The sequence below is a fragment of the Lepidochelys kempii genome, chromosome 7, assembly GCF_965140265.1.
Source record: "Lepidochelys kempii isolate rLepKem1 chromosome 7, rLepKem1.hap2, whole genome shotgun sequence".
In the NCBI taxonomy this organism is placed as follows: Eukaryota; Metazoa; Chordata; order Testudines; family Cheloniidae; genus Lepidochelys; species Lepidochelys kempii.
This window is the reverse complement of record NC_133262.1, coordinates 14,564,050-14,590,550: the sequence shown is the minus strand read 5'-3', so window position 1 is coordinate 14,590,550 and position 26,501 is coordinate 14,564,050. Positions and strand designations below refer to the sequence as shown.

Genomic DNA, 26,501 nt, shown 5'->3' with positions numbered 1-26,501 from the left:
TTTGTGCATTTGTATGGAGCTGTATGTATTCTTACATTTCTCTACATGCCCATCACGCCCCAACATTTATCTCTGCTCTGCTACCTCCATACCCAGGGTGCAGGCCAAGAAGTTATTCTAAAGCTCAGGATTTAGTGAACATGCAACAGTAACATCAAAATAAACCATTTTTAAAGTCTAATAACTCCGGGCTCACCAAAGCTAGAGAATACCATTAGACATCAATGGAAAACCAGGATTTCAAACAAACATGGTATAGCATTAGTTTCTAATCCTTAGTATCATGGATGTCATACCATGAATTGGTCATTGGTCTGAAGGGATAGGCAAATATCTAGGCCTTCCAGGACATTTACTATACAGACTATGGTACTTTCAGCCACTTATGGCCACTGTCCTTTTGTCTGATGACCATTCCCCAGAAAGCTGAAGTTGCTGGAACCAATCACTATATATATTGCTATACCAATAATCTCAAAAGAAGTTGGCGAATTTACTATTACTTATTATTTGTATGATGATAGCCACAGAAGGCCCCAGTCATAGACTGGAGCCTCACTGTGCTTGGCGCTGTAAAAACAGAACAGACATCCACGGCCTCATGGAGCTTACAGTCTAAGGATTAGGGCAGCTCAATACTTTAAATGCTGCAGCTGCACCCCTGTAGTGCTTCAGTGAAGACAGTACCTATGCCGACAGGAAGGCTTCACCTGTTGGTCTAGGCACTCCACCTCCCCGAGAGGAGGTAGCTGTGTCAACGGAGACTTCTCCTGTCACCCTAGTGCTGTTTGCATCAGGGATTAGGTCAGTTTAATTGTGTCACTCAGGGGTGGGGCGTGTGTGGATTTTTCACAACCCCGAGCGAGCAACATAGCTATATCAACCTAATTTCCTAGTGTAGACCTGGTCTTAGACAAGATGTAGATATGACTGGGGAGGGGGAGAGGGCACAAGATAATAATGAGACAAAACGGGATACCCCTCACTTCTGCTTTTTCCCTATTCAGTTCTTTTGTATCTCCCTTTCCCCATCTTCTCTCACTCATTTCCTTCTCTACCTGCTCAGATGTTGTGCTATCTTAATCTGATGTAAAATATTAACCATTGTACCTGGCTCCTTGAAATGGATAAAAACCTCGAGCTGTGCTTTGTGTCAGTTTTATTCATTAAGACAAAACTCTTAGGTATTATATTTTGTAATGAAGTTTCTTTATAAATCTGTAATTTGTATTATTTTGTAAGACATGATATAATTATTAATGTAATTTTTAGTATGGGGTGGGCAAACTTTTTGGCCCAAGGGCCGCATCGGGGTGTGAAACTTTATGGAGGGCCAGGTAGGGAAGGCTGTGCCCCCCCAAACAGCCTGGCCCCCGCCCCCTATCTGCCCCTCCCACTTCCCACCCCCTGACTGCCCCCCTCAGAACTCCCGACCCATCCAACTCCCCTGCTCCCCGTCCCCTGACCCCTATCCACTGCCCCATCCCCTGACAGGCCCCCCAGGACTCCCATCCAACCCCCCTTGTTCCCCATCCCCAACCATCCCAGAACCTCTGCCCCATCCAACCATTCCCTGTCCCCTAACTGCCCCCCAGAACCCCCTACCCAACCCCCCACTGCCGCATGCCGCTACCGGCCCCTTACCATGCCGCTCAGAGCGGCAGGAGCTTGCAGCCCTGCTGCCCACGCGGCAGCGTACCTGCAGGGGAGGGGGGACAACAGGAGAGGGGCCAGGGGCAAGCCGGATGTGGCCCGCGGGCCGTAGTTTGCCCACCTCTGTTTTAGTAGATGGGGAGCGGGTGGGGAGCATTATCCCGGTTTTTAGCTGCCCAAATCCTGGTACCATTATTTTGATTGTACATGTCTTAGGGGGTGACAACAGGGGATTATACTCAATGGACAAATATTTTGTCTCTCAGATGTTATAGTAAAAAATATAAAGCCAACACATCTGCCTTTTAGATCTCAATTCATGTTGCAAATAAAACCACAGGAAAACATTTCCTTTTTCTTCCATTTGGCTAAGAGTCAAGTCCTAATGTTTATTTCACAAAAATCATGTTTTGCCCCAGAATAACGCAATTACTGGTCATAACATTTCATTTGAACTGTACTGGTTTACTGAAGGACACCTGTTGCACATTTAAAAAAATAAAACATTCCTGATTTCATGCCAATTTGTTGCAAGTTTTACATACTTTTTCAAGGTGTGAAAGACAAAATTCTATCTATCGTCCTCTGTTGGGCAGAAGCAGATATCAGGGCCTTGAAGTTTGGTTTCCTGGTGGAGGAGACATCAATGATGTGGAGTCTAGATATAGTCTTAGTGCAACTTTTTTATTTTATACTAGATACATCAGTCCTTGAACAGTCATGGTCACAAACAGCACACAAGCAATCCACTTTCAGGCATCTCACTCTGAACACCAATGTCTGGCTCCCAAGGGGCAACTCTGCCACAAGAATTTACCTTAACTAGCAAGATTAAGGCAGAGAGCAGCTCCATCTTATTGCTTGCCGTAGGTTCCACAAGAAGAAACTACATAACAATAATACAATCATTTTTTCCAAGACTGAATAGTGCTTGCACACTAAGAAAAAGAACATCCAGGACTATGTAACAGTGCCACCTGCTGACATACCTAAATACAGTTACATATTGTCTTTCATTTACAGGGGTGATTAGTAATTCTTAATGCCTCACTTTTTTGGGTACCCCACTGGAAGTATCAATGAGGGACCTGATTTTCAAAGGGTGTCTTATCATCCCTTTCTAAAATCCAGATCCCTAGGCAGTGTCACAAGCTAGGCACCCAAGATCACCAGGCACTTTTGAAAGTCTCGGCCACAGTATGTGAATCAAAGGAATATGCTGAAAATGTCCAGCAGAAATTCAGTGTCGTAAATGTCTGAGAGTAAAATTAGCTAATACTGCCCTCAATTCAGCAACCTGAGGATGAAGGGGATGAAGAAAAACTTTCCAAAAATAAAGAACAGTAAGTATTTTCATACTAGTTAAACAATTTTCATTTATTTTCTCTATCTGTGATTCCCTCAATGATGCAGAGTACTGAACGCCACAAAGCATTAATTTTTTTAAACAGAACCATCACTGGGGTGGACTCCTAGTCTTAATTTATTCTATTTAGCAAGTTGAACAAAACTCACAGCCCTACACTGAAACTAAAAACACAGACGGGCAGATTTTCAGCCGGTGTAAATTGACTTAGCTTCTTTGACTTCAACAGAGCTACACTGTTTAGCTCTAGCTGAAAATCAAATCTTTTATCTCTCCGTTGATGCACAATTTCCCTCTCCTTTCCTCATCCCCATCTTTGTATATGAAAAACCCTGTTCCCACCTTAAAATGGTTTTGGACAGGAAGTGGACCATCAGAGCTTACTGATGTTACTGGAAACCAAATTCTCTCTATTATCGTATACTGGAATCTGTGAAGGAACACAAAGGACAGTGTAAAAGAAGAACAAAGCAAAGAGTTTCACACTGAGACCTACAGTTATTTCTTCGGAAAAATTACCACCTCAGTTTTCAGCAATGAGTGGCAACAGCCTGTAGTTATTGCAATGGTTTCTCTGCAGGTTGGGTTGTTGTGTCAATCTCACAGATGACTTCAACCAAAGTATTCCTCTAAACAGCATCTGCTGCCACTATTTTATAATTAGAAGAAAATTAATACAAGTGTTAGCAAATAGCTCCCTGAGAGAAATGATTCTTCAACACAAGTGCCAAGTCTAAGACCCTTAAGCTTTTTAGAAACCACACTAAAAACAGAAATCAGCTAGGTTGTGCTTTTGCAGTACAATAAAGAGACAAACTAGACTGCAGGATATATTAACTTACTGTTATATATGCAGAAGTGTAGGTCATAACACAACCTGTTGCTGTTACAGCTCACTTTGTTTAGTTCCAACCCAATGTATTTTGGACTTGCACAAAAAGATAAGAAGTTTGGGATCAGGCCTTCCATGTAAAGTTAAATTCTGCCTGTATATGGATCAAGCGGAGAATGGCAAACAGGCCCTGAGACATGACTGCGTAATAGAGGGAAATACCATCATATAAATGTAGATAATTCTTATTTTGAAACACATCTTTATCCTATATCCTGTTGATCCTTTGCCCTATTACTGCACGCAACACAGAAGACAAAACACATCTTTCTAAAAGGACCAAATGCCAAGAATTGAAAGGAGCCCAACCAAACAAAATCCTCCAAAACAAACCTCTTTTAAAAAAATTCCATGCTCAGAAGAGACTAATTTATTTTCTGGTGAACATGATAACCTCTTCTCAATTTACTTGGGAATCCTGCACGGTACTGATTAATGTTTCCTTGTCCCATTGACAGATCTTGAGACAGCAAACTTTTATTTTGATAGCTGAGCTTTTCTTCTATTACTAATAACTTCCTGGCATTGATGTGAGAGAAAAGTGGAAGGATCAATGAAGAATCATGTGTAGAATAAAAAACTCTCAAGATCATCCCTTCTTCAGAGGTTGCAGAAAATCTCTGGTTCCCACTCCTGACTAGAAGTACAATATGAAGCATTATTAGAAAGCATCTCTAATGTTGCTCTCCTTTCACAGATTTTTTACTCCAAATCAATCACAGGTTTCCTTATGTAGATCACTTCATAATGTGACTCAAGAGGTAACTTATAAAGATATACAACGAGAGAGAAACATATAGTGTGCCAACATGTAAAATAATTTTCGTATTTCAAACTTTATTTTCAAGATTTTTTTAAATGATTAAATTTAAGAGTGGGTTTAGTGTTCATAAAAAGTGAGAAACTAAAGGGACTAGGCTTGGCTGAAACTACTTATTATTTGCATTGGGTATATATAATAATAAGGGATCTGAGCTCAGCTGTGCTAGGCACTGTATAAATATATAAAGAGAAGATGGCACCTGCTCCAAGACATACTGGGGCATTCATCTCGTCTTCAATGCAGTTAAACCATGGATGAATTTGGCCCAGTGCTGGTAGCTACCATAATAGCTATCCTACCTACCCCTGCTGATGCCCTTTAATCATTAGCTGCAACACCACTCCTTGCCATTCACATTCGTGGTGCTCTTGAGAGGATAAGATCAGTCATCTTGAAATATATCAGACAGTTTGGTTATCCGGACAACTTATGTCTAGCCTTAAATCATTAAGATCACTTTCTATTGTACCTAAGCCAGGATATTAATTCAGGTCTCCAGTGTTGAGATGCAAGTGAATCACTATATCACATCTCTCTCTCTATTTTTTACTAGTAAATACAATAATAATAATAATACCCAGCTCTTACATAATGCTTCTCATTAGATCAGTAATGTAGATGTTGGAAAGAGACTTCCTGCTACTCTGATTTCAGAGTCACTGTTTTCAAATTTCACTGTGTACAATTTTCAGCACTGAAAAATTCTTGCCACTGCTGTCCGTTTCACTCCCCCACCCCGCCCCCATATTGCACCCTTTGGCTTATCACCAGGCACTGAGACAATCAGTCACGTTTTCAATGTGTGTAATATCTAGGTTTAGGTCTCCAGTCTCCTTCAATAACATGAATGGATGGGAGTCAGATTGCTCCCCACACTTTGACAGCCATTGACTCTATGACAAGCTTTCCCTTTCCTCCAAGACAGGGTTGCATATTCAGGGAGGGTTTGTACTGTTCTCTGTGGTGTCCTTTCCCATTAGAATATCAGGAAAATAGCAGCATAAGATAATGGTGACCCTGTCTGCAATTGCTCCCTCCTGTGAAAGTCATGCTGCCTTGGCAAAGGAGATATGAGGCAATACTGCAGAGTCCCTGCCTTCTCTACCCCGTCCCCTCCCCAGATCTGTGGGATTCCTGTAGAGGTGATGCATTTGGAGGTCCATTCCCTGCCTGCTCTGGAAAGAGACAAACCACACCCCTCAGAGTGGATAAGTAGGAAGACATGCTAAGAGTTGAAATTCACACAGTTTGACTAGCCTCTATGATGAGGGTTTTTCCTGCACTGGGGTGTTCTGGGACAGTAGGAATTTTAAGCCATGGCAGCACAACTGTCACATTTGACTTTATAAGAATCAAAACGGTCAAAGGAACAAACAAACATACAAACTCACTGAGCCAGATCTTCAGCAGGTGTAAATTGATGCAGCTCCATTAAGTCCATGAAGCTACTCAAATTTACTCTACTAAGAATCTGGCCTACTGCATCCAATTAGAAATGGACTCTTCTTTTTATTCTTATGTTGCAGACATTGGCGTTAGCAGTACAAATCATTAACTGTCAGAGCTTAGTGATGCAGGAAAGGTTAGCCAGCTCATCACTCCTGTTCTAACCCTGCAGCTACCTCCAACTGACTAAATCTGTCAAATGCATCTGTGGCCTTCTTCCCACGATGTTGCTGCCTGACTTACTGGATTCGAAGATTCTCTCATTGCTACAAGTTACAAACATTCTCATTTCCCTAAGTCAGAATCAAAAGTTGAGCTACTTTCTATTACTGATAGCTGAGGGAAGTGGGTAGGATGATAAACCAAATGTATCCGCTTTACTGTAAACACACTCACCATGTTGATAATTTTCAGTTAACTGGCCCTTGCTGCTCTTTACATGACTTCCCTATCTATGAAATTAAAACAGCTTCCATCAGGCCAGGTTCAAAGTAACTTATTCTTTATATTTTGTGCTCATATACATACATGCTCAGATGCAGATGTAAGTAGGCATCAGATATATATCAGAAAACCACTATGTGTGCTTTGAGAATGCTTTCATTTTAACAACATTGAACTTTCATTTGTATTCAGAAAACTGCAAAATATTGTAACCTTTCTGAAATGGATCATGTTAAACTAAATTGGAACAAGTTGATGAAAAAGTGTTAATTAACCTTCTTTCATCTTATTGAGCATTTGTGTTTAACCTACAGGTCATCTCCTTTTTGAACTGCTGTATGGATTTGATCTTCAACGACAGGCAAATCGACTGAATCATCTATTGACAGTGAAATTAAGTGAGAACTCTTGAACCTCTTCCTTTCTCTGCAAGGGTAAGTAAATTCCTAAAATGAACCTTTTCATGAATTATTTTAATGGGTTTTTTTATGGTAGAAGAGGTTGTAATAATTCTTAGTCTTAATATGTGAGCTTGTTTAAATTTGTTAGCTATGCCTTGTGGGCTTATGCTGAAAATACAGGGTGACAAATGGAAAAACCTCTCCTTTTCTACAGGGAGTGTAGACAAATGGCTGACCTCTTTAAAGTCATTTCCCCACAAGTTTTACATACTGACATAGAAATATTTAGAAACACAAGACACTTGCTCCTGTCTTGACATGCTTATTTATCTGTGCAATTATCTCATTTAAAACCACTAATTGACTAAAAAAGTAAATGGGGGAGGAAAATCCTTCTGAATTTAACATTTAATAGAACAGACATTTCACAGCACCCAGCTTTCTCTAAATCAGAGTGGGATAGGCAAAATAAGAAACTGAACTGAAAAAAGAAGCTCAGAAGGAGTCAATATATTTTTATTTCTGCTGTTAAAAATATAACTTTAATAATGCTAGAAATAAGTCCAAAACTGTTAAGTGAGGTAGGTCAGAGATCTATGCTTTTTAATATCTAGCTTTTCTCCAGTAAGACTTTTATCACATTAATGGCTAAATCATACTGATTGTAAAACAGCCAAAATGAAGCAATTAGTAAGGCCTGTGACAGCCATAGAGAATTAAATGCACAAGGTTTTCAATGCAAGCCAGATGGATATCTTCAATATATTTCTTATTATCTGCTCATGGTAATATGTTCAATTAAACTGAATCAGTACTACGGAAGACCATTTGAATTGCCTGAAAAAAATAAGTGTCTGCTACAAGTTTAATGAGGCTAAACAGTCATATTATGTTGACAAGTTTTATTTGTTATGATCAGTAAGTGTTTACAAGAAAAAAAGGAATCTATTTCATGTGAGCAGCCTTTCCTAAGTGAAAAGTATTATACTTTACACTTCAATTTAGCTGCCTGAGTGTGTTCTATTCACTTTTTAAATCCTTTAGGTATCAGAGTTGAACTTAAATGTAAAAAGGGCAAGAAACAAACATTTTTTTCACTAAGCACTTTCTGTTCAGCAATGATCATAAATTAAAGGAATGCAGCTTTATAACAATATGCAGTTAACCAATTATGGGACTGAAGCAGCTCCCAGTGAGGTCAATGGAAAAGCTCGGTGGTAGTTGGATGGGGCCCTAAAAGAGGGCAATGTTCAATAAGCCATTATGCTTGCTATAATCTTTATCAAATGTTATGGAAAGTTACTGACCTTTCTCTACTGCAACACAGTGCTAATGGTCCATGGCTGTACTGCTTGTCATGTTGGCATTAAGAAAACCAAAAGTAAAAGATATTCGCACAAGAACTATGAAGATGGTAAGGATCATACATTCCATGGCACGCACACATTTTATACTCCGTGGGCCACATTTTCAGCAGTCCTCCTTAACAGTGTTTGCAAAATTTGAGGGGGGAAGGGAATATGATTCAAAGGTTATAGCATGGATCCTGGGTTCTATCCTGGCTCTGCTGTGTGACCTTGGACAATCTGCAATCTCTGTGCTTTAATTTACTCATTTGAAAAATGGAGATACTGAAACAATGCAATTTATTTTACCTCAGAAGGGTGTTCTCTGAACCATAGTCAATGTTTTCAAAGTACTTTTTTAGATCCTCAGGTGAAAGGAGATGTCTAAGTTCTAAGTATTATTAAATGCAAGTTTTGCATGCATAAAATGCATACCCCCACAAATTTTGATTTCTGAAGACGATTTCTGAATATTTGACCCTACATATGTGATTTGGAATGGAAATGACTTGTGTCTCACAATGACGATCCCAAAGTGGTCTACAATGAGACTATTCAACCTACTGTATTTAGGAGAAGAATAACTTACCCCAATTAAAACTATGTGGGAAATGCAGTTAGGCAACACACTGGAATTTTGCTTGAAATTGTAATACTGCTCTTGCAAAATGATACCTACTGGACATCAATAACACATTTTTCACTTCTATCCAACTACTGACCAGGCTTAGCTTAGAACAGTGATTTTCAATCAGTGGTCCGTAGACTGCTGGAGGGCCGCAGACTATGTCTGAGGGTCCACGAAAGGTTGTTGTTACCACAGACATGGATCCCTGGGGGTCCACAAATTATGTCTAAGATTTCCAAAGGGGTCCACACCTCCATTCAAAAATTTGTAGGGGTCCGCAATTGAAAAACAGTTGAAAACCATTGGCTTAGAAGATCCACTATCAGCACAACAGCCCCAAGGGGTATGGCTACAACAATTTGGGGAGGTGACAAAGAAGGATCAGTGAAATGAATAACTCTCATTTAAAAACTTTTCTTTCATACAGTGTATGCATTGGATCATATTTAATCCTACTAGAAGACACTTAATTGTATCCTAGAAAATAATTGGTGCCATTGGAAACAGTCCAATTAGGGAGAATGTACTCAGTTGCAGTTTTATGGCCAAACGTTATTGCTTTTGTTAATTGCTAAAATTTAGTGTTCATTACTGATTTCTAACTGTTTGTGAGTCAGAAGACAGGACACATTTTTCAATACTTACACATATTGGTTAGTTTCAACAGACTATGTGAACACTATCACAGTTTTCTTTAGAAAGAAATGCACAGAGATGGTCTCTCTACTGAAAAACAAAGTGGAAATCAATTTTATTTTTCTACTCCAAAACTAAACAAGAAGAACACACACAAAAACCACCAGGAATAAATCAGAGGTCAAATGTCTCTATATCCCCTGTATTTTTCCCTATAGAATTTCAAAAATCTGGATTTGCTGAACGTGAGATCAATTGTGGGGGTTTTTTTAAACCATTATTAAGCCAAAATTGGGATTTCTCTCCCCCAAATTATTTCTTTAAACTAGTATTAATTTTTATGGAATACTCAGATCTTACATATGTATGATGAGTCCCCATAAAAATGGTCCTCCATTACTTAACAAAATATTTTAAAATTGTCTTTCCCCCCCCTCTTTTGACCTTTTCAAAGTTCTTGATGATGGGTAACTGAATAGTTTTGGCTCTGATACTAGTTGACAACACACAGTGTGCCATCAAATATAATTACCAAAAACCAAACCACGAGCAGCCCAAATTGCCTCTCTTTGATTGCTGGTCTATGGAAGCTATGCTTTTTTCTGAATGGGTATTGTGACACTGGCAAACCAGCTAACCTGTGTATGACCCTTATAGGCATTGTAATCAGGATAATTCACTTGTGTGTGGGTATCAAAGAAATGTTAATTAGACTAGCAATCACTAACTTGTTCATGTGTAGTGATAAGATTCAAGAGCAAATGCTAAATGTATTTGTCCGTGTTTACCTATATCTTGTTAGAACTTTACCAATGTCACCACATCAGCTTGTAGATGCTAAATCATTTTCATGTCTCTTTAGATGGTGTATGTGACTGTACTCAATCAGCCTTAAAACCAAAGATGTGTATATAATGCATGAGACTAATGATAATAACTGATGACCATCAATTATCCATGCCTGTTATAATGAATGGTCAGCAATTACCTTATGTAAATCAATGTACAGTAACTGGTTTGTTTGTTTATGCATGGGAAGCAGAAGTTTAACTTCAAAGAAGGGTTCTAGTTTAACAATGAAGATCCAACTTTTTGTGACAATTTCTGTCAGAAGGCTTGTCAGCCTGCCGGAGAGCTATAAATACTGGACCTTGGGCAAGATCCTGCCATCTCTAGTCTGTTGAACTTTAAATAGGGAAAGTTTAGGCCATTGGACAGAGATGTCCAAGTAACTTCTTGGATTGCCCTGGATAATTCATGCAAGGACTCTAACAGACTACAGCTAAAATGTCATTTGGACTCTAATCTTTTGGATAATCTAAAGAAATTTATTTGCAACCTACCAGACCAGATTTAACATCACTGGTATTAACCAGATCTACAAACTCTGAAATCAACTGTAATTTACATGATTCATTTACCCTCTTAAAAATTATCTTTCCTTTTCTTTTATATTATTAAACCTTTAGTTTTTAGTTCCTAAAGGATTGGCTATCAGTGTGATTTTTGGGTAAGATCTGAAGTATATTTTGACCTGAGGTGCATGTCTGATCCTTTCGGATTGGAAGAACTTTATATGTGATTTCTGGTTTTAATAATTACAGAAGTCCAGTTGTCTGGGTGGTAAGCTAGGGACTGGGATGCCTAAGGGGACTGTGTTTTTAGCTTCTTGTTAACCAGTGTGGTGATACAAGAGTTCAGTTTTTTTACCGTCTTGGTGAACTCTAATGTTGGAATAACCACCAGTTTTGGGGTGTGTCTGCCCTGAATGTGGCATTCTCAGTGGTGAGCCATACCAGGCAGCATGACAGGCCTATCCCTCTCTATTTCAACATTAAGTTGTCATTGAAACTTGCTCTCTTCTTAATGGCAGAGTCAGAGATAACTATCAGGGCTCCTGGAAATGACAGTCAGACCATACTAACTTTCACAGTTCAAAGCAGACTTCCTGGCTGGTGCTAGGATGAACTTTTTTAGGAGTTTAAAATTGGATGATGTACATCAGTCAGCTGGGAAAGAAATGTAAAGTAACTGCATGTCACAAAGCACCACCACCTCAAAACAGATCTCAGAGAAAAGAAAAAAGCAGCAATTTATTATATTGATATGGTGAAAAACTGGGTCATAACTCACAGAGCATGTGTGAAGAGGATGCTAAGGTTCTAAAATCTTATTCTGGTAAATATGAAATATACCTTGTAAATATGAAATATACCTTATGTCTTTAGACAAATACTTTATGGGGAATAATGCAAAGAGACATTTGACCAGTGATTTAGAATTCTTAAGTCAAACATTGTAGCTAATACTATGCAGACAGCAATGAAATGGTTAGAGGTAGTAAAGTATTAGATGCAAATTCTCTCCTGGGGAAATCTTCTTGATCAAGGACTCAAGCTCCCCCTAAGTGAAAAACAATTGATATAGATGTGTCCCTGGAAGTACCTCAATCATAACTGGAAACAATAACTAGTGAAATGCATAGTGATAAAATGCATGTGCAGTCAGTGATGAAAAAAGAAAAAGAAAAAACAAGGGCTATAGAAAGACAGCCCAAACTCTTGCAGAAAATCTGCACTTTGTATATCCGTAAGGCAAAGAAATGTTGTAGTTAATGCCCCGCCAATGAAATAATATACCCAGAAAATGGTGGTCACTGTTCTAAATGTAATACATTGAAAAACTTGGGAAAGCCATGTAGATATGACACAAACCAAGCCACGTATATTTTTGACCAATACATGATAAAGGACAGTTAATGAACACAACACATTTGTATTGATATACTCAGCATTAATGTTTGAGAAATAGATCAGTCATGCACAGGCCAAGCATTTGCTGATCTCTTACTCTTAGATTTAAACTTGATACTGGAGAGCCCAAAGAAACGTTATATCAAAGTACATGATATATTCAGCAAATTCAGCCTTCTGGTTCCATTGCACTGTGCAAGTAAGAGTTTCTATGGCTATAGAACTAAATGACAAAGTACAAGGCACAAATATAAGCAGAAATGCAGACATGCTGAGGACTGAGATTTTTGTTATGAACACTCAAGCATCTTCAAGTATGGACCTGGAATCATAGAAGATTAGGGTTGGAAGAGACCTAGGAGGTCATCTAATCCAACCCCCTGTTCAAAGCAGGACCAACCCCAAATAAATCATCCCAGCCAGGGCTTTGTCAAGCTGGGTCTAAGGATGGAGATTCCACCACCTCCCTAGGTAACCCATTCCAGTGCTGCACCACCCTCCTAGTGAAATAGTTTTTCCTAATATCCAACCTAGACCTCCCCCACTGCAACTTGAGACCATTGCTTCATGTGTAAATCTTGCAGTTATTAAACTGGGGATATCTGTAGATCCAGTTGACAACATGTAACTCTGACACTCTAAGCATCATCCCACCATGAGAAGAATTACAATGCAAGAGTGATGAGACCTATGAAGGAGTTGCAAGGGTCTAAAAACTCTACTGCAATACAATGCAGAACAGGCTCCTTCTTTTAAGCAGCCTTGGTGGTATGGCTGAACCCAGGAAAAAAGATTGCTGTGTGTACTGGAGGTAAACTAGTCGGAACATTGTTTGATAGAAATGGGATCAAACCGATCCAGTTTAAATCATTCCAATAAAGAACATGAAACAACCACACAAAGGAGCAGAGTTACATCATGTTCTTGTAGCTAACTACTGTAGCTGGCAAAGTTTGCACCAGACTGTTTGAAATTAATGCACCCCCATGGCCATACTAAAACAAGTCAATGAATTCCATTTAAGATAAAGAAACTGTTTTCCATAATATGATGGACCTTTTTGCAATCCAACCCGGTTCAGTGTTTTCCTGAGTTTTTATTTGAAAAGTTGACCTTGCCAAGCAGATGCTTCTATGAAAGGCCTTGGTGCAACAGAGCCTCAGAAAGGCTGATTACTACTGAATGTAACAAAGTCACTCAGACCAATCTGAAGAGCATTATGCACACGCAGAAAAGCAATTCCATCTGATTGCAAGTGTGATCATTAGTATTGGCCCAATCACCCTATTATAGAAAAATTAAATCACTTGAAGAAACACTAAATTCTCCAGCGCCAATCACTTTCAGAACAAAATTTCTGAAACATGCAATATTGGATAGATGGCCAGGCATTAGAAAGCAATATTTTTCTAGTGTAGCAAAGTTTTGGAACAAGACAGTTAAGTTCTTTTCAGCTCCGTCTTGGATGGCATATTCTTAATTTTTGAAGGTGAGAAAATAGTTATTTCACATCCACTAAAACAAGATATAATAGTGCAAATCCACACTGGTCCTATGGGTATAATACGAGGCAGGGACGTATAAAATGCGAGGCAGGGACATATTCTCTCGGCCTGGCACATGGCAGCAAGTTGACCACTTACTTCAAAGTGTTCAAACAAAAGGTGCATGTGAAATACAAAAGAGTCATAGATTGCATATTAATGTCTGTAAGACCATTCCAGACCAGGGATGTGGTTTATGTGGGATAATAAAGTCTGTATCAATACTGATTAATATAATGCTCTTTGAACTACAAGCCTGAACATTACCAAAGGGATTACAATAATCCATGAATTGTCAGATACGGAATCCCTGAAAAGCTTTCAGACCCTGGAGGTAAATATTCCTCAGAGGAATTTGCTGAATTTTGCCAAACCACATGATTTTAAAAATAGGTTATTAAATCAGTGTATCCACAAAGTAATGTTCTTGCTGTGGGTGGAAGAAAAGAATCCAAACTCGAGCTGCTGGAGAAAGCTGAGGCTGTTGACAAAGACCTCTCTCAGTCTATTTCAGGGTGGGAATACACCTATTGGCAATATCGTTGCTCACTACTCCTGTGTGGAGGTAAATAGCTGAAAACCAAAGCAGCCAATATGAGATGGATGCAAGCTAGTCTGAGACACAAACAAAAATAAACAACGGTTTAAATCTGTTAAGCCATTCACTGCTTTGAGCGCTGGCATGATGGTAGCTAGAAACCTACTCCTAAAACGAACAGGTAAATAAGGTAATTAGAACTTGTCCTTGCCCTAGTTGCATGTAAGTACCGGAACCATTGTTATAATCTGCTCTGGATTATCAGTCTACAAAACATACTGACTTTATCCCCTACCTACTGTGATATCGGACACCAGAAAGTGATAAAGCCACTCCCACCAGACTGTTACTTACAAACCCCATAGATTCTCCCCTGTCCTGAACTTTATCTAGCTATTTACACCAGGGAAAAGTGGATGCAAAGCATTACCATTGGGAACGTGTAGTGTTTTACATACACTGAGTAGTACGAGGTGCAGTACAGTGAGGAACCTGAGCCTATCTCCCCAACGTAATCACAGTTTATGAACCATTAGAACAATAATACTTGTAGCATCACTAGAACAGTGAAAAGGCCTCTGCTGTGAAGCCATATACTACCAAACTTGGCCAGACAATCAAACCAATATTGTTTCAGACTCAGAAGCTATTTGATTTGATACAGAGGGCTATATCAAAAGAGATATACACTGCACGTGTTTACATAGTTTGAGTGTTAAGAACTGATATGATCATTCCATTCCTCCAAAGCTACAAGACTAAATCATATTAAGAGGATCATGTACGTCAAAGTAATTTTGCCACAAACTCATGTAAGTATTTAGTGTAACTCATAAGCACCAAGCTGTATGGGAAGGATTGGCTTATTTTGGGAAGGGAGCAGTAGCAATATCATTTGCATTTATGTTATTATTAGCTTGTTTACATGGCTCCCTCCTGAACCCCTGCCTGCCAGAGAAACTTCATTTGTGTATTAGTTATTGCTATCCGAGTGAGAAGGGAACTGTTGGTAATTAAGCCATTCTGCAAGCAAATGGTATCCGACTTGTGCACATAAACAAGACACAAAATAACACTTCAGGGAAGATGAAGGAAGCTGGTCCTCCCTTAGCCATTGACAATGCAAGGCTCAGGGGAACCATTCCAGCAGGCTGCTTGCACCCACTCTGATAATGTGAAGTTGAAAGAGGCAGAAGACAGGAGGCAGGATTGGTAGTTGTGGTGCGCAGGGGAACTACCTCATTGGAAATAAGCTGCTACTGTAGTAGCTAGAGAAGCTCCCTTTCCCAGAGTCTCTCTATAGTTAATGTATTCAGCTTTGCCATTAAAATCTGAATTAGTCCTCCAGCAGCTCAGAGCTGCCTCTATAAAAAGCCACTTATGTGACTGCATTAAAGTACAAATAAGCCAGCATTCGACAGTATATGCCTAACACTGTTTACTCTATTCGTCATGTAAACACTCTAGTACTAAGTCTTTTTATGTCATGGAAGAATTGGAACATTTAGCCTCAGGTACAGCAAAAATGGAAAAATGACTGAAAATTAATATGTATATGCTGCATGTAAACACAACCGGTATTCTACACATCTCCTAATAATATCTGCTGAATTATTCCCTATCCGTATAGATGCAATCCCTGGTTTTTAATGTAAAGGTCAAATTGTACATGCAAGGTTTGCAAGAATTTGAGTCTCAAAAGCCAGGACAGTTTTCACTTAGAACTAACAGAACAAACCAAAAATGTATTCTGATTGGTCTGGGAAACCACTGAAGTTCAGAATTTCTGACAATGGCATGTTAATAAAGAGCCCTATGGGCACCTGTCAGAATGTTATATTTTTAAGACATCTACTGATGCATAATACAAATATTTATTCATCTCTCTGGTTGTTTACCAGAGATTATTTTAAGCCTCCATGTATCTGGTGTAACAGATATTATCCTTCCTCCCTTCCCCCTCCAAATCCTCCGTCCTTGCTCACCCTATATGTGACACTATTGGCATCTCTCTTCAAATTTGGTGGGGGAGGAGGAAAGAAGGAAATAGGATTTAAAAAAGAGAAATGCTTATTGTTAATGGAAGAAACCAGAAAGGTTAGAAAAGATGTCTTCTGATGTATGACCTTCACGGTTTTTTAATGAATGACATATGATGAGATCAAAAAGAATAAAAACATATCTTAAGGTCAGAGAACACATCAGCTGACAAATTAGCCCTTTTGTAGACCACAAAATTGAATTAACATATGGCATTCAGAAATATTTCCCCCCCAACTATTACATATGTGTAGGTCCTATTAATGTTAATAGGATCAAGTTGCTAATGAGCACTGACGATGAAAAAATAATACTTGCTAATCTCTTATAACCTTAAGAGGTTATTAACACAATGTGAAGAGATACTTAAACCATGTGACCAATAAACAATGACCAGATGCAATATATACACTTGCACTAAGTAGCAAACAGGCTGTCTCTAATAATAAGAAGAAGGAAGAATTAGATAATTCTTAAATTACAAAATTACTACTTTTCAGCAGCATCAGCTAAACAAAGTAATATTTTTAAATATTAACCTTTTATGGATGTACAGTCAGGGCCTGATTTGTGGAGGTGCACCTGACTTCAATATGGAGATATGGGTCTTAGCATTTTTGAAAATCAGACCTTGTATCAATTATATTTAAACTAAAGACTCAGGGTATGGTTCTTATCTTACTTATGCTGGTTTTACATCTGTTTAACCCTCTTGACTTCAATAGAGTTAGTTCTGATATGCATCACATAAGATCAGAGTCAGTCCCTAAGGGTTTGTCTGGACACCAGCTGGGAGCATGCTTCCCAGCGCAGGCAGACAGACAGACCTGTGCTAGCTCTGCTCGCTTATGCTAAAAATAGCAGTATGGCCATGGCACGTGGCTTGGACTGTCCACCAAGTATGCACCCAGAGGGCTGGGCGGGTTTGAACTCGGGTGGCTAGCCCGAACGACAGCACATGCCGCTGCAGCCACACTGCTAGTTTTAGCAAGCTACCTCGTGTCTGCCTACCCATGCGGAGAAGTATGCAGTGTAGACATAACTTAAGGGCAAATTCTGCCTCCATTTACACCTATGTAACCCCTCATTAGGGCTGACTAGAGTCAAATTGGTCCTCAAACACAGAGCGTTTAATTATTATTATTATTTAAAACAGTATGTTACAATTCACACAGAGGTGAGGAAAGTGTGCTTCTATATCTCTAGAGGCAGGAGTGCTGGAACAATTTGTATAGTCAGGGTGCTGAGAGCCATTGAACCAAACTGGAAACCCTGGATATCATGAAGACCCCACTTCAAGCCAGGGAGTGTGGAGGTGCTCCCAGCAGCACTAGTTCCAGCACCTATGTATATAGGTTCTAATACCACTCTCATTACCGTAGTATCTGGGCACCTTCTAGTAGTGCATTGAGCAACGTGACTGACATCTTTGTCATGGACTGTTCTCTCATCTGCTCCCCAGGGGGTGAAGCACATATAGTGGAGTGTCTTGTTTTGGTAGGGGGGGTTGGTTGTTTTTGATAAATATACATATTGCCCTGTTTATTGTTATGGGTCGAATTAAAACCCCACCGAGACGGATAGGTGTGAAACCACCCTTCAATTAACATAACTGTTACCATGAGCCCCTGTGTCAGACAAAAGATGTGTGTGAACCCACCCAAGAGATTTTGGCTGAGTATTGTTTTGGGTGGGGATGTCTGGGGGAAGGGGAAGGGGGAAAAGATATCACACAGAATCTGAGACCAGACAAGAACAGAGACAGAAGAGGCAAGAAAGCCAAGCAGGAGCCTGTAAGCACAGTGTGACCATGGACAAAGCTAAGATCTGCTGTTGGCATGATAAACTAAGAAACTGCTCCTTTTGTTTTTGGCTCCTTCTGCATTCAGAGACACAGGACTTTGTACCTTCCTTATAAATAACCAAAACTGCATCAAAGAAAATATCAGACTCCATCGATTTCTACTTGCAACTGAAACATCTTTAAGGCCCTGAACTTTGACCAGCTGCTTTGGTCGAAAAGGGGCAACATTATTTTAGAGAAGGCAAAGGCAAAGAAATGAGAGAGTTCATTCCACTGTCTTGGACTGGCCCTCAAGAAAATTCTGTGTCCCACTTTACCTGGCTATGCTTTGGGCAAGCATTGTTCTCACATATAGCCACCACAATTCTGGACAAATGTCTCAAGTCTAGCCCTGGCCCTCTCCTGACCTGAGATTGACGCCGGGGTTAGTTGTGTCAAATTGTATGGTGGTTTTGAGATGTGCACAAATGAGGGTTCACACACTGGGATTCACACTTATTTGGTGCTACCATCTTTAAGATCTGAGCCCAGGGTCAATTTCACCGCTGATATAAGTGAGTGCAACTTCATCATAGTCCATGGAAGGGCCATTGCACCACCCAGTCATATTCCTAGCTTATCTGCTTTCTTGTACTAACATAATGGACTTAAGAACTGGATCCTTTTGTGCCAATAAAAGGTCGGTTGTTATATTCTATTGTTTATGTTTTCCATGCAATAATAATGTATTTAAATTAGTACATTAATTTACAAAGGATTCACAATTAGACTTTTCCTTAAGGAAAAGCTATTGGGATCCAAATCTACAAGGGGCTGAGCACCCTCAGCTTCTACTAAAATCAGTAGGACAGAGGTCACTCAGGGCTATCTCCTGTGCCTGCTGAAGTGTTAAGCTCCCGCTGACTTCAGTGGTGGGGCACAAAGCCTTCTGCCCCTTACAGGAGGTGCTCAGAACCTTGGGCAAGACTATTCCTGCTGTCCTGTTCTTGGGAACTTCCAGAATTTCAATCACACTTATTTGTTATGCTTCAGCTTGAGGAAAACAGGGATTAATGTTTAACATGACTCTGACAGCCAGAGTCATCTTAAACACAGACCTACTGCTAACCTTAGGGACTTCCTGTTCAAAGAGACTAATATCTGCTGAGACACATGCTGTACAAGCTGCGCAAACTGGAAGTGACTATGTTAAGTCCAATTTATTTCTAAGACATAATATAGTCCCCCTAGAGCCTTCATTTTAAAATAAAAATTGCACAAAGGCACATGAACGAAAGAGAAGAAATATGCATTATGCTGGTGCTGTCCTACTGTGGGGCCTGACCCTTCAATTCCTAAATATGTACCAGCCTCATCAATGGGAGTTCTACCTGGGAAAGGACTGCTGAATTTTGAGATGATATCGCAGAAGTGACAGAATGTTACACTGCACATCTAGAGGTCCCAAGGGGAAAAAGTGAAGGGTATCAAGCACAAAACACAAAGGGACAGATTTTCAGCTGGTGTTATTCCATGAAGCCCATTGACTTCACTGGAGCTATGCCAATTTACACCAGCTGAAGATCGCTCCAATATACCTAAAAACTTTTCTAATATAAAGAGAAGCATGTAAAATTAAAGATAGAGAGAAGATCTAATAATATAATTGGGAAAGTTCCTATTCTCACACACAAGTGCACACCCAGCATTTTAGGGATGATTTTGCTCCATGAACATGCTGGTGCTGCATCACACACACACACACACAGGTTTGTAGCAGGTAAAGAAACATGGGGGATCACTGTGTTTCTCAGGGCCAGCTATCCTGGGATTCACTGCTTAAACCCACTCTGATTATAAAAAGCACCTGTTTAAACTTGCATTAAAAGCATTTTTAAGAAGTCTCTGTATACTATAGAAATAATTGATAGGGAGAGCCTCTAAACCAATACTGTCCATCAATGCCAATATATGGGAGAATTAAAACTGACAGCATTAGAGCTCTGTGATTGATTACAAAATAATAAATCAATCTCTCCTGATCTGTTATCCAGCATACCATTTTCCACAAATAAGAGAGAGATGGAGAGTGTTTATCAGTGTAATAATCTATATACCTGTTGCCTATAATAATTCATCAGACATGCAACTTCTCATAACAGTGCATAACTTTAAAACATTTGTCAGTGTCACTGCATTTAACAGATTTGAACTTTAAATCCTTTGATCAAACATTTTATGTTTACTTTTTTTAAAAATTTGTTGAGAGAGAATTTCTGGGCATACACTTGGGATTTGTGGGATGTATAAAGAATATCACCCAGTGGCAAGAATTAATAAATCGTGTTAAATCACACTGATTATATTTTGGAAAATAAAAAGCTGTATTGCACGGGCAAAAGTTGCATATTATTTTGTAAACCTGCACGTATAAAGAGTTTACCAGGACTTTTAAAAGGATTAGACATCTGCAGTTTCATTAGATTAGATAAACATTTTTAAAGGACATCAACTAGCCATTAACTGCCTAGGGTAAAAAAACTTCCTCCATGGATATTCTGACTTTAATGCAGAGGTGGGCTGGCCCCTGAGTGCCTGGCCCTGGAGGCTTGCCCCCGGCCCCTCCCCTGCTGTTTCCCCTCCGCCTCCACCTCAGTACTCTGCGCCACGCTCTGGGCAGAGCAGTTGCAGAGCCGTGGCCTGACCCGGTGCTCTGGGCGGCACGGCTGTAGTGCCGCCAGCCACCGGTGCTCCAGGCAGCGCGGTAAGGTGGTGGTGGTGGGGGTGTGGATAGAGGGCAGGGGAGTTCGGGCTGGTGGTCGGGGGTGGGGGTGTGCATAAGGGTCAGGGGGGTCAGAGGGTAGGGAGCAGGGGGTGGTGGATGGGGCAGGAGTCCCGGGGGGGACATCAGGGGGCGAGAAGCGGGGCGGTCGGATAGGAGCCGGGGGCCGGGCCACACCTGGCTGTTTGGGGAGACACAGCCTCCCCTAACTGGCCCTCCATACAACCTGATGTGGCCTCAGGTCAAAAAGTTTGCCCGCCCCTGCTTTAATGGGTTTCAAGTTAAGCATGTAGTTCAAAAACTTTGCTGGATCAGGGCCATAGTGCATAACTGTTCATAATTAGTCATTAGGGAGGCAACTTCTTCTGAAGGGTCTAGTGCTGGTGACTGTCAGAGAAAGGACAGTGGACTTAATGGACCATTCGTCTGATCCAGGGCAGCAATTCTTATGTTCCTATATTTCATTCAGTTTAATCTTATATATATCACAAAACATAGTACCAACTTGCAATAAATATTATTCAAGACATCAAACAGATTTTACTGTTAACATATCTTTGGCCTCAGTTATACTGAATGGCATTAGGTAAGCTTTGATATTTGAAAATCAGCAATCTCTGTATACTCCACAGAGCCATACAGCAGAAGGGAATGTGTAGCAACTGCTCCCATTGACTAGTGGGAGCTGCTGGGAGTCAGTACCACGCAGGATCGGAGACATTAAGAAGCGTGGAACATGTGTGGCTTCTTCTTTCTCTATCAGAGATGAAGGAGGAGGTATCAGTATTGTGTAATAAGGGCTGTTACCTTTCACCACCAAACTTCCAGTGCTGCTAGCCGTACCAAAGTGGTTTGTTGCTATACATGAATAACTTCCAGCATCTGCCTTAGTGACATTGACAATTCGGAGGCTTCCATCATCCATAATATTGATTCTGGAAAGACAATCAGGCATGAAGGGTTTTCTTTTAAGATAGCATAATATTCTTTTAAGTCTGTATCAATTATTTGCATTTTGAACAGTACACAGTCCATTGCCAGTTACAGAGGGAGTTCAATTGACAGAAATCTCTTAGGTACCCAATTCATAAATACTGCATGCATCATTTACTTGAGTTTTCTGTGTCTTTACCTGAGAGCAACTTTAATTTACACACTAGGAGCACGTGTAGGTTTTATGTGAATCTGCCCTTTGATAGTCAGTGCTCACCGGAACAACTCTTGCAACATGTGGTGCACATGCTACACCCAAAAGTCTAGAGTCAATTACTCAATACTGCAAAATAGTATTATTACAAATTTACTTGCTTTCTTTGATTTTTTTGTAAGACACTTTGTGGCTTCTAAAATAAGGGTACAAAATTTACTAAAAATCAGGGTGAATTTTCTGCTTATTGAAAACCTACTACCTGGATGTTTTAATTGCACTCTCATTTCATGACATGTCCGGCAGCACTGGCCTGTACAATCATGGTTTGAGAAGTCCTGTAAACTTTCTCTCCCTTGCAAAAGAATTTCTGCACCATGCAGTGTTATACCTTGCTTGCACAGCAGGGGGCAGCTGGAGAACTGAATGTTAACAGGTCAGCTTTTCTAAACCTTTCATCATTTTTGTTGCTTTTCTCTGGACTCTCCAATTTGTCCACATCTTTCTTAAAGTGTGGCAACCCAAATTAGACATAATACTCCAGCTGAGGCCTCACCAGTGCTGAGTAGAGTGGGGCAATAACCTCCCATGTCTTACATAGATACTCCTGTTAATACACTCCAGAATGACATTAGCCTTTTTAGTGACTGCATCACATTTTTGACTCATGTTCAATCTGCAATCCACTATAAGCCCCAGCGCATGTCTTTACTCGTATACTGCCACATATCAATGTACGTGTGACGTGAACTGTATATTGAACATAGAGATGGCCATACTGGATTGGACCAACGGTCCATCTTGTGCAGTATCCTAAATCCAGCAGAGGCCAGCACCAGCTGTTTCAAAGGAAGCACTTGGTGCTATTATCCACTTCAAGTCTTAAGAACAGACCTAGAAGTGTTTTTCTGAAAGCTGAAGATGCCCTGGACATGCACTAAAACTTCCAAATAGACATAAAGAAACAAAGCAAAGAACAAAAAATATTCTCCAGCCCCCAAAAGAGAATCCCACCCACTCATTCCAGCCACAGCATACATCCCTCCCCCCACCTAACCCAGCCCGCAGCACCCCTGCTCTACACAAAAGCCCCAAAAAGGTGATAATCTTATATTTTATTTTTGGTTTTCAGAATTTAAAGAAAGGGATGAAAGGAACATTATTAAATATATCACATTTTTGAAACCAAAAAGGGAAAATGATTGTGCATTTCAATTTATTTTTTTAGAATTAAAAAAAATATGTTGGAAAAAAAAACAACCTTGTGTGTCAGTGTTCATTGTTTCACTTTTTCAACAGAAGCCAAAGCTGTACAGACAGGAGAACGAAGCTCTTGGGTCTGCTGGAAAAGGCGTCTGGGGGCAACATGAGCTGAGACCATGGCTGAAAAGAGCCAAGTGTGGCTCAGGGGGCAGAACAGATGGAGCAAATTTATTTAAAAGGTGATTATTCGATTTAAAAAAGGCATGAGGCAAGTTCAAGGGTGAACAAGAGAGTCTGATGGGACTCCTTTAAGTGCAGAATAGGACTGAATTCAGGAGGCAGTGCTGCCTAGTCCATAGGGCACAAACAGTATGTCAGGAAACCTGGGTTTTCCTCCTAGCTTTGTCACTGACCTGCTTTGTTACAGTTGGTAAGTCAATTACCCTCTCAGTATTTGTTTCCCCATATATATGCTGGAAAACCCTTTGAGGTCTGTGGATGAAAAGTGCTAGATAAGTGCTATTAAGTACTGGCACAATGCTCCTAAGGGGATGGATCATAGATCTTTATTTCGCATAGAGCTAGTTGGAAGCTATTTATCAGATAATGTATTTCATGAATAATGCATTTTAATTTTATCCAGTGTTCAAATGGCTCTAATTTTGAGTTTTGTCTAATTCTCTCTCTCTGGCTTCCAAATGCTACCCTTTCTCTTTTTGTATGAACTTCCTTCACAGCATAAATTTAGTTTGCTGATCACTTGAAAAGAATTTTGGATTTCAGCTTCCAAAGAAGTGACCTTTGGATGATGCCAGTGAGTCTAATACCAGCTTTGTGCACACTCGTGGGGAGGGGGATGTTAATGCGGCTTTACTGAATAAGGATCTATGTCACTTCTGTTTCCAATTTTGAGGTTCATGTGGGTAGCTCTCAAAACTGACGGTGTCTCTTAATGATGATATGAAAGTGCCAACAGTCCACTAAGTACCTAAATACACCGCTCCACCTGCATTTTAATAGCTGTGAATACACTCTTCTTAATTCTGAAACCACACTCCAGTAAGTAATCCCTTTTACTTTCATGCTAAGGATTTACATTAAAACAGACAAATACCTATGTAAGACAAATGTATTTTAAATAAATCAGATCCTTAAGCTTACTGTTTAAACTGTGACTCATTGATTAAGTGGGCCTCATGGTCCATTTTGCTGAAAGTACTCTTCTAACCTGTACATTTTGCCCCTTAACATGAAGCTCATGTGGTGGAAGTTAACAGGAACAATTATTTCAGCACTTTGAAATTTGTTAGAGAGAGTTCAAAGAGTAGGAATGACTTCCACTGCTTCACAAGTTTTCTTTGTAGATGTAGCCACATTAAAACAAGGGAAAAAGCTCATTGTAGGCCTTTGAAGGCTCTCTAACTGCTAACTGCGTTGAAAGAAAACATGTCTTCATCAACCACTTTCAGCAGTTTGGTTAAAAACGTTCTTTCAAGATGAGAAGTTCAAATTAAATGAAGCTTTGCTCAGCATACTTTTTGTTCTAAAATATATCCACCAACACGTTTTCTAATTAGTTGCCAGGAACGATGTTAACTAAAGCAACATTTTCCATAAATGCATGTATTACTTTAGCGGAGAATCAAATGTCAATTGCTGAGTACATTTTTTTTCCAAATTAAATAGTCCTTTAAAACTGCTTCAAACTTGAAAGTAAGAAAAAAACAGTAGTTTTCCCTGGAGAGTGTGTTAACAGTACTACCATCTGCAATTAATTTACAGTTATAGGTGTCTAGCAACATGGTCAGAAAATGTAAAAAGTTTCCACAAAGTTTGCCTTGTTTATTGCAACTCAATGCGCATGGTTTTTCAGTCTCTGTCAATCATTATTATTTATACAGAGCCATATAAGCACAGTATTATCTAAATATTATTCTGTAATAGACTTCCATTGACTTCAATAGGCTCTGGATTAGGCCCCTAAGAGTTACTCTTATCCTAAAGATCCACAAGGGACAGATTAGGACTATGGAAATATCTATTCAGACTCAACAGGCAATAATCACTTTGCTGACATCAAGCAAGTATAATGCTACTGAAACCACCAGGCTCATCATAACTTCACCTCTTGGAAAGGCCTGCCAGCCTTATCTTATTCACCATTCTTCATTTCCCTCTCTTCTCCTATTCTTTTCTCCCATCATCTGCAAAGTGCTAAGCAGGTATTTATGAAACGTGTAATTCCCCACAGCATCTAAAGTCAGCAGAAGCCAGATATTTCAGAAGAATGAATTTAAGAAGAATGCTTCAGCAGCGGCATGGCAACCTGGCACCAGTGATACTGGACAGCTGAGTGGCAAAAGCTGAAGTTTTATTTGTATAGTGACCACAAGTTATTAGGCAAAGCCAATACATACATTAGGATGCTACTTAGGCTCAGAATAATAATCTTTAAAATTGATCCAAAACCCTTCAAATCAAAGAGATCCTTTCTATTGACTTCGATGGGCTTTGGATCGGGCACATAGGGCTTTGGATCGGGCACATAGCTCTTAAATATGGGTATTACTACATGCTATAGGGTTAGACATCGGACTTTCCCCTTGCATGACTAGTTATTTATATGTTTGGAGAGGCACAGCCTTCCCCTATGTTACCCGATGCCCATGACTGCAAAATTAAAGACAAAAATTGGTAACTTTGGGCCTGATTCAACCAAAAAGAGGTTGGGCTTGTCAGAGTTGAAGCTGATTTTCTGGGTTTTCTGCAATGAAGAATTTAGCACCCTTTAAAAGTCAGGTCTCGCCCATTGAGAGAAGCATTTCAGTTATTAACTTTTTTCAAATGCCCCATATTTGTGAAAACCTGTATTTTTAACTCCTCTGGTAGAAGACACTCATACTCTCAGTGAAATCAGGCCCATGCAGAGAGTTTTGTGAAGGTAACCGTCACAGGAAGCAGGCTGCAGAGCACTTTCATCCTAACAATGAATAATTCATATCTGAAATACCCATATTTAGTGTCCTCTTAAAAAGGACTGGACACAGTAATTTTTTTAACTAATGGCTTAAGCCAC

General features: G+C 39.8%; 1 protein-coding gene across 9 annotated transcripts in view; it reads right to left on the bottom strand.

Annotated features, from left to right (window-relative positions):
• LOC140914094 (contactin-4) overlaps nt 1–26,501 on the bottom strand; it is a 659,738-nt gene that overhangs the window by 47,897 nt on the left and 585,340 nt on the right. For all 9 annotated transcript variants that reach the window (XM_073351153.1, XM_073351159.1, XM_073351157.1 and 6 more), the window contains one exon: nt 21,883–22,010. In XM_073351153.1, the coding sequence (XP_073207254.1) occupies nt 21,883–22,010 (128 nt within the window). The remainder of the gene's footprint in view (nt 1–21,882; nt 22,011–26,501) is intronic.